Below are 12874 nucleotides of genomic sequence, written 5' to 3' on the forward strand. Positions count from 1 at the left end.
AGTAAAGGTCCTCATGCTTTATTCTAAAACTTTCTTCCTAGTTTTGTCTTTAGAGCATTTCGTCCAAATCTAAGTATTTCTTCATCATTTGCATGATTGGTCAAATATGTTATCTATTTTTTCTCTTTAACATTCATGTAAAATGTAAAAAATTAGGATCATTTATCTATCAATATTTATAAAAATTCTTATATTTTGTTTATATGTAATTAAACTCTTATAATTTTAGTTACCTTTCACATTAATTAAATATTCAACTTTTTTTTTAATTATTTGTTGTTTTGTGACATGATATTTATCTTTTTCATTTTAGGTTAACATAGAAAACAAAAATAATTGGCATTGTCTCTTGTGTAAGGTAAAACATGAGAAAAAACCATTTACTCAAGGACCATTACTCAAACAAAAATAAGTGATGTCACTTATTATTTTTCATATCAACTTAAAAACGAACAAGATAAATGTTATGTTACAAAACAATCAATAAGTTTAAAAGAAACAGATATTTGAGTAAATCTAAAAAATAACTGAAAATGTATAAGGATTTTTCTATATAAAACAAAATGTAATAGTTATTTTTAATATTTGTAGATAAATGTTTGTTTTTTTTTTATTTTGTCAACATTCCTCCTTTGAATTAGGCAAACCCCTATGCATTATTAAAAAATATAAAAGAAATTGAATGATAGATAATTTCCTGAATAATGACATAAAATGTAACTATACATAACTTGAATTAAATAATCTTTTAATTCTGGACATTGTTATTGAAACCGAAATAATTATTTTGTAAGCACACGTTAATACAAAAACCAAACTTGAGGATAGTTCTAGTAACATCAATAAACTCCAAGGACTAAATAGGATCGTCTACTTAAGTTGTAGTAGTATCTGAATTATGAACCTTCTCAGCACTTTCGTCGTCGTGTAGTCAGTGCTTTGTTGTATGTGTCGTTAGGCAAGTGCCATTGAGACTCTTCCATTTATAATTACTTGTGAAACACCTCAGATTCTAGAGTTTGGTCGCTGTTTCTCTTCCCTAAATCAAAACATGCCTTCTGCCATAGATGAAGGTACTCTTCTAGCTCTTAAAATACGTGTATGTTTGTCAGTTTGTGCTTGCTTTTTGTCATATTTCCAATATCGATTACAATCTACCTGTTTTCAAAATTCCTGAAGTTTTTCGTATCATGTTCTTAGCTGAAATGTATGAAATCGAAGTTTGAGGTGATTGTGAGATGAAGATTAACTAGATTAATGCACTTGGTGTGTCATGAGACGGAAATTATTCTTAAAATCGATTAATATTTTTAATTTAATTTGATAATCAGGAATTGGAGGCTTATCGCAACGGCACATGACTCCATCAAAACAAAATCAAAATTATAACCCTAGTTGCGATTCATCACCATCACCATCTCCATCTTCCACATCTGCTCCGGCACTGGTGCTGACAAATTCCGGGAAGCGGATAGATCAGGCTGGGAAGAAGAAATACGTGAAGCAAGTAACAGGAAAACATAATGACACCGAGCTGCACTTAGCAGCCCAAAGAGGTGATCTGGCAGCCGTGAAGCAGATTCTCGATGACATTAATTCGCAAATGGTAAGAACTTTAATCGGAGCTGATTTTGATGCCGAGGTTGCAGAGATCCGAGCATCAGTCGTGAATGAGGTGAACGAATTGGGAGAAACGGCACTCTACACAGCTTCTGAAAGGGGACATCTCGAGGTAGTTAAAGAGCTTTTGAAATATTCAGATAAGGAAACACTTTTGAAAAGAAGCCGATTAGAGTTTGATCCTTTACATGTCGCTGCTAGTCAAGGACACCATGGTAAACACTAAACAGCCCCTAAATCTTCATACTTTGATTTTATTAATTGTTAAATCAACATATCTTCATAGCTCGATTTTGAATATTTTCAGCTGTAGTCCAACTCCTACTTGACCATGACGTAACACTCTGCAAAACCAGATCACAAGGAAACGCAACACCTCTTATCACCGCAGCTTCAAAAGGCCACACTGATGTCGTCAACGAACTGCTATCAAAGGATCCGACCTTGTTAGATATTCCTAGATCCAATGGCAAAAACGCATTACATCTAGCAGCAAGAGCAGGTCATGTCGAGACTATGAAGACTTTGCTCGATAAGGATTCAAATCTGGCCAGAAGAACAGACAAAAAGGGCCAAACCGCCCTGCATATGGCGGTGAAAGGCGCTAGCAGCGACGTCGTTAAATTGCTGCTCGAAGCTGATGCCGCAATCGTTATGTTGCCGGACAAATCCGGTTTCACCGCATTACATGTCGCCACAAGAAAAAAGAGAGCAGAGGTATGTTTCAATCGTTTCAGAAACACGAATTTTAGGGTTTTAGGGTTTAGAAAAATTGAATGATAACCATACGATAATTTTTACAGATAGTAAACGAATTGCTTAGTCTCCCTGATACGAATGTTAACGCATTAACCAGAGACCACAAAACGGCTCTAGACATAGCCGAAGGGCTTTCGTTATCGGAGGAGTCCGCCGATATAAGGGGGTGTTTGGTTCGATGCGGCGGAGTCCGGGCAAACGAGTTGAACCAGCCACGAGACGAGTTAAGAAAAACGGTGACTCAGATAAAAAACGACGTCCACATCCAGCTTTTACAGACGAAAAAAACAAACAAAAACGTCCACGGAATCGCTAAAGAGCTTCGAAAACTCCACCGTGAAGGAATCAACAACGCCACGAACTCCGTCACCGTTGTCGCGGTGCTTTTCGCTACTGTGGCTTTTGCCGCCATATTCACGGTTCCCGGTGGGGATAACGACGATGGGATGGCGGTGGTGGTGAACCGGGTTTCGTTTAAGATATTTTTTATTTTTAATGCGATTGCTCTTTTTACGTCGTTGGCGGTGGTGGTGGTTCAGATTACGCTGGTTAGAGGGGAGACGAAGGCGGAGAGGAAGGTGGTGGAGGTGATTAATAAGCTGATGTGGTTGGCGTCTGTGTGTACTTCGGTTGCGTTTATGGCGTCGGCGTATATAGTGGTTGGTCGGAAGTATGAATGGGCGGCGATTTTGATTACGGTGGTTGGTGGTGTTATAATGGTGGGAGTGTTGGGAACGATGACGTATTATGTGGTGAAGTCGAAGAAAACTCGGTCGATGAGAAGGAGGGAGAAGATTGCAAAGAGTGGGACAAACTCATGGCTGCCTTCCGAGTTTTCCAATTCGGAAGTTGAAAGAATTTATGCTATTTGATTTTGACCTACAAATAGAACTAATGTTTGTTTATATATTTTATTCTTCTTTGATTTAAAAATATACTGGATTTGTATTATGGTATAGACTTATAGAACAGCCAAAGAAACCGAAGAGAGATGGTAAACTGACTTAAATGAAAGAAAGAATAAAAGTTTCAAATTTGTATAGAAAATATATTAAATCTTTTTGTTATATACATATTACTAATGGTCTGTTTTTGAAATACATAAGACCACACCACGTTATGGCTTATGTGATGAACGCAGCGACCTCCACCTTGAGAAACAAAACCACCACAACCCTTATTCTTTTTATTTTCTTTTCATGTTTTGATATTTGACTATTTGTATAATACGATATAATATTGTTTACTTTTGTTTATGTATTAAGAAAAATATAGAGTAAATTACACGAATGGTCCCTATGGTTTGGGGTAATTTGTGTTCTTGATCCCTAACTTATTTTTTTAACTCGGAAGATCCCTATGGTTTGTTTTTGTTACGCATTTGATCCATACTGTTTATTTTTGTTACGCGTTTGGTCCCTGTCTTATCTAAAAAGACTATTATTTAAAGAGGAAAAAATGATAGGGTAGGTGAGGGGGTGAGATTAGGGTTGTGTTTATTTAAATAAATTAAAAAAAAATCAATTGCATAATAGTTTTTTTAGGTAAGATAGGGACCAACCGCGTAACAAAAACAAACAGTAAGGACCTTCCGAGTTAAAAAAATAAGTTAGGGACCAAACGCGCAAATTACTCTAAACCATAGGGACTATTCGTGTAATTTACTCTAATTTAAGAAGTGTGGGAAAATAAATGATGACAATTTCCTAAATATGGAGAACAAAGAGGGAAATGACGATGCTGACATGGTAAAAGCGAGGAGGGAGTAAGGGAGTATACCCCTCGTTTAAGGATTGGGATAATGATTTGAAAGGGTAACGAATTTTCGATTTTGTTCACATTTAGTCACTAAATTTTTTTTCGTTATCTATTTGTCATTGAACTATTAAAATTGTTCATATTTTACCCTTATGATCGGCTGTTACCGGTCATAAGGGTAAAATGTAAATAGTTTCAATAGTTTAGTGGCAAATAAATAACGAAAAAAAGTTTAGTGATTAAATATGAACAAAACCGAAAGTTCGTTTCCCTCTAAAAAGTTCAATGACTAAATGTGAACAAATTTCCTATTGTATTATGTTTTAGCAAATTATTTATTTTTGTTTAATTGTAGCAACATTTGTTGATGAAGAAATCTATGAAATACAAAAATAAAATGTAACATCCGGATTTCCAGGTATCATAATTTAAGTATTTTTTTTTTTTTTGAGGTAAGAAGAGAGACTCGACGAGTTAATGCCTCAACTCGTCGAGTAAGGCCGCGACTGATGACTTGAGTTAATGAATGGACTCGACGAGTCGGTGAGTCGACTCGACGAGTCCGCGATGTTGGTAGAAACCCTAAATCTTTGGGCCCGAGCCATATTTAAAGGCACTTATGGCCTTCAATTGCAACTACCTTTCCCATAAGTGACAACCCTAGCGAGCTTGAGTGTGTAGAGTGAGAGGAAGAGTTATCTTGAGCTTTTTGGTGTGATTTTGCAAGAAAGAAGAAGAGTTCCAGCAAGAGGGACCAAGGAAGGTTATTGTTTTGAGTTATTCAAGCAAGGAGCTTCATTCTGAGGTACAAAAATGAACCCATTTCCTTCCTTATTATGTAGATTCCATTTTGGGGTTAGGGTTTGAATCACTTTATCTTTGGGGTTTTGAATGCCTCAAACCCCTCTTGCAAGTTTGTGTTATAGATCTGGACCCATCTGGGTCCAGAGAGCCGAGAATAAGAAGCTTTAGAAGAGTAAACCTTGGGGTTTGAAGTTAGAAATCTGGACCCTTTTAGGTCCAGAGAGCCGAGAATATGAAGCTTTAGTAGAGTAAACATTGGGGTTTGAAGTTAGGAATCTGGACCCTTCTAGGTCCAGAGAGCCGAGAATATGAAGCTTTAGCAGAGTAAACCTTGGGGTTTGAAGTTAGGAAGCATTTATGGGATTTTTATGGTATATATAGTTACTTTCATCTTACACGTAGATATGAAGTATTTTATATAAATTACGTGTTATGTGCATATTATCTGAATACTTGTTGTCTATGTTGGATGAACGATTTTATACATGTTTCAAAAGATTTAAACGGTATATTTATTTTATATCTACAAATAAGTTGCGGATGAAACATGGGTAGATGAAATGGTTGGTGTGTGATGAAATAAAATGATGAGAGATAGGTAATGATAGAATTGTGATAATAATTAGGTAAATAGATGATGATGAATATGTGATGTAGGATGAAAGGAGATACCATAACCTTAACCGGCAATGTGACGATGTAGTCATCTACCAGAGTATAGATGACGAACACGGACTATTCTAGACAACTCAATGGAAACACCAGCAAGCCCATAACATATAGGTGATGAATTACGAGTTCAGGCGATGTTGTAACTACGTATTAATGCGATGATACTCTAACCCCTTACTATGAATTACGAGTTCAGACGATGTTGTAACTACGTATTCATGGGATGTCACAAATTCCGCATGCTAAACCAATGGTCATAATTCACATCAGTGAGAATGGTTCATTTTTTTTGTAAAACCAAAATCAAATTGGAAATTTTGATTTTTTATTTTGGAAAATATCAAACCATTGGTTTTTTATTTCGGTTTCGGTATTTTGTTTTTTTTTTAAATATATTTTTAGGGTTTTTTTATTTCCTAGATTTCTTCATCAACAAATGTTGCTACAATTTAACAAAAATAAATAATTTGCTAAAACATAATACAAGAGGAAGTTTGTTCACATTTCGTCATTGAACTTCTTAGAGGGAAACGAACTTTCGATTTTGTTCATATTTAATCACTAAACTTTTTTTCGTTATCTATTTGCCACTAAACTATTGAAAATGTTCATATTTTACCCTTACGACCGGTAACAGCCGGTCATAAGGGTAAAATGTGAACAGTTTCAATAGTTCAATGTCAAATAGATAACGGAAAAAAGTTTAGTGACTAAATATGAAAAATATCGAAAGTTCGTTACCCTTTCAAGTCATTATCCCTTAAGGATTTGCATCAAGTCATCAACAAGTTTGGTATTTATCTTGGGAGTGAAGAGTAAAATAGAGATGTGTGAATTAAGAAGGAAAGACATCAAGATGTGGGAGAAATCCTTGTTTTTCACAATTTCTATTGATGAAAGTTTTATTGAAAATTCCTAATGCCTTTTTATCATCGGAAAGAAGAGACCATGTTGAGTAGATCTCCACATAAGTTTTATCATCATCAACAACTTTCTAATCTCGGTCACTAATAGTATTTTTAGTTTATTTTGGAAAAATATCATTACAAATATGTGTATGCTCGAAAAAAGATCACCTCTAGTACGAGTTCAAAAAAAGATCGATTGTATTTTTTTATGTGCATCAACGATCATTAACCTACTAAGTACTTATCTCAAGGTTTAATTTGATAGGAAATGGAGTTGGAAATAATGTAAAATAAATCTTTCAAAAAATCCTTATATAAGTATACACACGATAAAATCATACATTTATATTTTAAATATAAAACAACGATTACTTATATAAAATAAATACAATAAATCAGCAATCATGTACAATTGGGATTTTGGCCGGTAAAATTTAGAAAAAATCGATATATTTTGAAATCATTAACGATATAGTTATGACATTTTAAAAGAAAAAAATCAAAGAGTATTATTTAACTATAATTTTAACATAGTCATCTTGTCTAACATATGTTGTATTAGTGTAATTTATTTTGTATTTTCTTTGTTAGATAGACTATTATTATTTTACTATAACTTTATTTATATATTTATTTCTTTCTTTAACATGGGTATTATTATTAAAATCAGTATATTTTAGAAGATACTAATTACTATATTTTCTCTAACACAAGATTTTCTCATTATTATTTTTTTGTCTGATAAAAAATATTATCTTATTGTAATATTAATTTATTCTCTATCTGATAATATTATTTATTTAATGTTTTCTATGTCTAATTATATTATTTTACTATAATGATTGTGTTATAAATTTTTTATTGAAGGTTGTTAAAACTAAAAAGTTTTTTGTACATTTATCGAGATTTTTCAAAAAATAACTACTTTTTGCAACATTTTGATTAACATTTTAAGCTTACAATAAAAGAATATTATTTGTCAGACATAGAAAATACAATAGCATTACAATAAAGCAATACTATATCTCATCATTTTGTCAAAAAAAAAATTAATACATGTATCGCTTATAAGCCTAAAATATGTAGATATCACTAAAGATTATCGACTAAAATTCAAGATGTCTGACTAAAATCAGCAATGTTTAAACGACTGTCGGTAACTTTTATCAATCACTATAAGTAGTCGATGTATTTTGTTTTTTATGTTTAAATTCAAAAAATTAATTTAATGTTTTTCATATAATTTTTATAAGATTTCCCTAATATAAGTGATACTTCTATAAATAAAATGACATGAAGATTAATAATTGTCACTTGAACTTTCTCAAAATACGTACATGTATTAGTGATTTTAGTGTTATCTTATCCCTTTAGTATGATTAACATTAATTTGAGATATATTGACCAACTTTGTGTTATATTGCAAGTTTGGGAGGTATGAAGTGAAGGGGGATCCAACATGTATCACACATGGTAGCAGTCTAATTGACCGATCTATAGACGGGGTCAAGGGGGTCTCCCTTTGGGGGGTACAAAGTATCTCCCCGATCTTAACGATATCTATAATATAACAGTTATATATGTTTTGTTTACAACCTTATGCATAAGTTACAAATTGATGCGGCTTTTCTTGCCACAACAAACCAAAATTAACTTTTGAATACATATATTTATATGTTTTTGGTTTTAAAGAACATTACTGTTACTTCATGAGAAGTTAACCTTTAGGCTATATGAAGAATGAGTGTTTTTGAGGAGCATATCTATCCGAAGTTGTGAATTTTGTATACCAGATTGTAAATTGACTATATTAAGCTGTGATTTTTTTATGGATTTTATGTTAAAATATAAATTATTTATGTATGAATGCTTTTGTATTAATTTTCTTATGAATATATTCATCTTTTGTATTGTTTTATATTTTTTTGCATTAAACTAGGACTTAGTGAATTCATTGGTTTATTAAACTGTGAATATAATATTTAAGCTGCAAATCCATGATTTGTATACAGATATGATTTGGAGGAATGATTGATATGACAATGGCACAAGTTGTTAGTGGCGGCATGTGGTAGTTGATAGTGGTGGTATAGTTTGGGTTTGACTTCTCAATTGAAAATAGACCGTATTAAGTTGTATATTTTATATAAATTTTGTGTTAAAATATGAATGAATATATGAAAATAATAGATTGTAGTTAATAGGTCTATTAAACTGTGAATATCGTATTTTGAACCGTTAATATGTTTTATATATTTTTAAAGATATATATATATATATATATATATATATATATATATATATATATATATATATATATATATAGTTTACAAGAGAGAAAATTACATTTGTCAAGATATAATTCTATTTTTTAAAATAAATTTTGTATATTTGACAAAAAAAAAAAGTATGTATTCAAAAGTATTACCAAATAAATAGAAGCTATAACGGTCGTTCTATTAAACTGTGAATACGATTAAAAATGTTGTAAGTTTGTTATTAGTCTGGCGGTGATCCAATGACGGTCCAATAGTGGTCCGGCGGTGATCCAGAAGCGGTCCGACGTCAAGTGACAACTATTTGTAAAGTAAGGTAGGAGAGAATTTGCTTAATATATTATTAGTGTTTGATTTATCTAAAATAGACCTAATTAAAATATTTAAAAAAATGATTCTTAGAGTTCTTAACTTATTTGGGTTGAGCAAAACCTAAAACCTTTAAACCGAAAAAGTCACATCTTTTGGCAACGGATGTGTTGAATGGTAACCAAAGTGGATATGATTGTTATACTATGGATGACCAACATTACAAATATGACCAACACTACTTAAGTAACCTAGGCAAAAAATATCATTATTGACTTCTTTCTCCGGATACTTTTGGCATAGTTTTTCTTACTCTTAGGTGTTGTTTGTTTTTTTGAAGTCAAAATGTCTGCAGTCTGCGGACCACATCTGCAAGCGTCTGCGGCAGAAGAGATGGACCAAATGTCTGCAGTCTGCAATAAGAAGACTGTTTGTTTTTAACGTCTGCGGGCCGTTAAAATAAATTGAATTTTTAAACTTAATTTCATGTTATAAACATTAAAAATGCATTTTTAACAAAAAAAAATGAAAGAAAAAAAAAAACTGCACGATGGTCATTTTTTTTTTTTTTGGTTTAGGTTAAAATGAGGTCTGAAGACCTTTGAAGACAGTGGCCCATGTCTGCGTCAGGAAGATCTCGCGCAGACGTTTTCTGATCTGCGCACTTCCAAAAAACAATCTGCGAGGGCATACGTCTGCGCGTTGTCTGCGCGGCGCAGACAAAAGTGATTGCGCAGATCTTCACACAAAAAACAAACAGCCCCTTAAACTCCTTCAACCCTCGTGCATTTCATATAGAGGGTTTTTGTCATATATATTTCCCAATAGAGGATCAATGCCTTGGAATTTTTTGCAATTCTTTGATGTATCAGATACATAAACCAAATTTACTTAAATTACAAAACTAACTATCAAATTCAAACAATTTGCAAATTTTACTGGATATTTAGGGAACCCATAAATTGTTTTTATCTAGGTTGATTTCTATTGCAAAATGTTCATCTTCTTACTTTAACTCCACAACTACACAGTAGAATTTCAACTTCAAGGTTTCATTGATTCCAAAAGCTTATTTTGAGACTAATAAAGCGTTGATAGTAGAAAAGACGTAGAATGTCTAGTGAATAAAAGGAGGCGTAAATTCTTATTTGGAAAGACAAAGATTTTATTAAACTAGAATGATATGAGTGGATCCAACACACCTAATTAACTATCATCTTAATGCTTCTTTCATAAATTGTCTTGATTCGAACATTATTTGTGATTTATTAAAGTTAACAACAAAATCCCTCATTTATCCAAGTTCATTCTAGTGGGCATTTTGTTTAAATGCATCCATCATCCACGCTTGAACATGGAGCTTAATATTTATTCTCTTTGTAAATATATATAACAAACATCAACTCCCAAGTCACACACTTCAATAATTTAGCCATTTCCACCCATATATACACTAATGTTCTATAGGGATGTGACAGATTTATGAGCAATGTCATAAACAGATATAAGAATTTCAGCACCTATCAGTATTATAATCAACCACTCCAAAAAATCCGATTTCCTGTTCTGCAAAATCTCTTGAAGAAACCGAATATTATGCTGCAATTAAAAAAAAAAAAACATCACCCCCTCAGTTTCACCAAATAACCAAAACAAATTTCCATATAAAAAAAACCACTTTACCTCAACAAACTTCAACTTAAAATCCAAACTCGCGAATCGCTGAGTCAACTCAAATTCATCTCTTAAATACTCCCATATCTGTGCATATTTCGCATCCTTCCATGCAATATCAGATCTACTCAACAGTCAACCCAATACAATTTTCTATTAATCTGTTCATTAATGACATCAGCAAGATTAAAAGTTTACCTCTCAAAAAGTCCGAGCTTAAGTATGACATCAGCAAGATTTGAATTTGCCTTCCCCACTAACTGAAAAAGCTTTTTCCTTTTCATGGTGAAAGTTCCAGTTTTTTCCATGCCACGGTTTATATCAGTGAATTCTGCAACCATCCCATCAACCTAAAACAAGAAATGTCAAGAATTGAACTGATAATCTTATAATCATTCATATGAAATATATAGCATAAACTTATTACAATGCTTACCTGGCGAACATAGTAATCGAGAGCTATACTTTGACCTAAAACACTGCCAATTGTACGAATCCCATCAATGTTTAAATACTGCAGCATTATAAAATCCAACCCACCTTGCATCCATGTGTCCAAACTTGGTTTCTCTTTCACCTCATACTCTGAGTTTAAGCAAAAAGAAAAAGAAGATTACATGGGTTTGAAGGAAAAAATAAGGAATAAAGGTTAAAGATCATAAAGTCATGAGAACTCACCATCTTTTCTAATCTCTTGGAGCAATCCTGAAGCATGATTTTTTACAATATTCAGATACCCATCGACTTCATGATCACGGACATTGAATAAGACAATGGAGCCATACTGAAAGACTACCATGTAGCTGCTTTCACTCCCACTTAAACTCGAACCCAAACCCTGAAAAAAGAATAATCATCAGGAAGCTTCGGAAGTGATACTAGAAAACACTGAAATCATATGTAGCTTCAACTTCAAGATTCATGGGAAATACAAGATGTAGTTATGCACATGTAACTCCAAAATGTATGAACCTTGTTGAGTGTTGTTATGCACATGTATCTCTAAAATGTTTCTTGCAAATAACTAAACATACAGCGAATGCAACAAAAATCTCTTGATCGCATGAACAAAATAGACTTACAATATACTCAGGCTTGTTGCTGCCAAACCTCAATACAATGTAATTAGTCATGCGTGATGTAGGCTGGATAAAATTAGGTCTGTTCTGTTCCACCAGACTTCTCAAATCCACACTGCAATCAAATCGCGCAATATTCACACCGAATGCAGTGATGAATAGGAAAACTTAACCATTTTAAGCAGCAATTGTCATACCTGGTAGAGAAGAAATAAGCCCTAACAGAAATGGGCGGCTTAACGTCCTCGTCAGTCACAAAATCATCGCCGGAATCCTCAACCTCTGCGCACACAGCAGGTTCATCCCACTCCAGCGTATCAGCGACCGAAAACGACGGGGAGGAGGAGGAAGAGGAAGAAGAAGACGAAAAAGAAGAAATACATTTACCCCCTATATAGTTCGAACTAGAGCCGAAAAAATCACGAGCAGTCGTTGGAATCGGAGAGGATGTAGAAGAATGTGAGAATCGGCATAGACTTAGGGTTAGTGAAGAGCGCGGCGGCTGAACCCCTAAGGGCTGATGTGGTAACTGCGGCGGTGTGAGGAGAGCAATAGGGTTTGAGGCGAGCGCGATGAGGGTTCGCAGTGATCTGAGAGTTAGGGTCTGAGAAGAAGAGAATGATGGAATGAAGAGCATGATGGCGGTTTTCGTGTAGTTGCCGATTAATCGGTGATTCCGCCACATTTTCAACGATGCCGGAGCATTACGCTGCCGTGTTTATCCGACGTAGTCTTGGCCTCTTGAGGTAGCGTATGCGGGTTTGTTGAATCGGGTTAAGGCTCACTTAATTTTTGGCTTTAGTCATTTAACTGGTTTTAAATTTTAAAATATATTATTCAATTTTAAATGGTTACACTTACTCATGTTAGAGGAAGTGGTTCGAACTTCGAAGGCATCAACGGTGGCATATCATAGGAACATCGTACCTCGACGATGGCATGACAATGTATCGGAAGAAAATAAATTACTCTTATATCTTTTCCTTTCCTGTTATTTCCTTATTGTAATCGGTTT

General features: G+C 33.7%; 2 protein-coding genes across 2 annotated transcripts; one reads left to right on the top strand and one right to left on the bottom strand.

Moving 5' to 3' along the window:
• The first annotated feature begins 924 nt into the window (after nt 1–924).
• LOC145008965 (ankyrin repeat-containing protein ITN1-like) lies at nt 925–3426 on the top strand. The gene is made up of 4 exons (XM_078967610.1): nt 925–1073; nt 1332–1835; nt 1928–2337; nt 2424–3426. The coding sequence occupies exons 1-4, from the start codon at nt 1052–1054 to the stop codon at nt 3249–3251; spliced, it is 1764 nt and encodes a 587-aa protein (XP_078823736.1). The 5' UTR covers nt 925–1051; the 3' UTR covers nt 3252–3426.
• Nucleotides 3427–10425: 6999 nt separating this feature from the next.
• LOC145012434 (protein RETARDED ROOT GROWTH-LIKE-like) lies at nt 10426–12672 on the bottom strand. Its single transcript, XM_078971241.1, has 7 exons — nt 12057–12672; nt 11863–11974; nt 11459–11618; nt 11217–11365; nt 10979–11130; nt 10790–10904; nt 10426–10705 (listed from the first exon to the last, which is right to left on the bottom strand). The coding sequence occupies exons 1-7, from the start codon at nt 12542–12544 to the stop codon at nt 10568–10570; spliced, it is 1314 nt and encodes a 437-aa protein (XP_078827367.1). The 5' UTR covers nt 12545–12672; the 3' UTR covers nt 10426–10567.
• Between the last annotated feature and the right edge of the window lie 202 nt (nt 12673–12874).

The sequence above is a fragment of the Lactuca saligna genome, chromosome 8, assembly GCF_052625555.1.
Source record: "Lactuca saligna cultivar CGN05327 chromosome 8, ASM5262555v1, whole genome shotgun sequence".
Lineage (NCBI taxonomy): Eukaryota > Viridiplantae > Streptophyta > Magnoliopsida > Asterales > Asteraceae > Lactuca > Lactuca saligna.

Coding starts and splice junctions, on each gene's coding strand:
- LOC145008965 (XM_078967610.1), top strand. CDS start 1,052: ATGCCTTCTGCCATAGATGAAG. Junction 1,074..1,331: donor GCCTTCTGCCATAGATGAAG/GTACTCTTCTAG, acceptor TTTGATAATCAG/GAATTGGAGGCTTATCGCAA. Junction 2,338..2,423: donor CAAGAAAAAAGAGAGCAGAG/GTATGTTTCAAT, acceptor TAATTTTTACAG/ATAGTAAACGAATTGCTTAG.
- LOC145012434 (XM_078971241.1), bottom strand. CDS start 12,544: ATGTGGCGGAATCACCGATTAATCGGCAACTACACGAAAACCGCCATC. Junction 11,366..11,458: donor CCAAGAGATTAGAAAAGATG/GTGAGTTCTCAT, acceptor GCTTAAACTCAG/AGTATGAGGTGAAAGAGAAA. Junction 10,905..10,978: donor AAGCTCGGACTTTTTGAGAG/GTAAACTTTTAA, acceptor ACTGTTGAGTAG/ATCTGATATTGCATGGAAGG.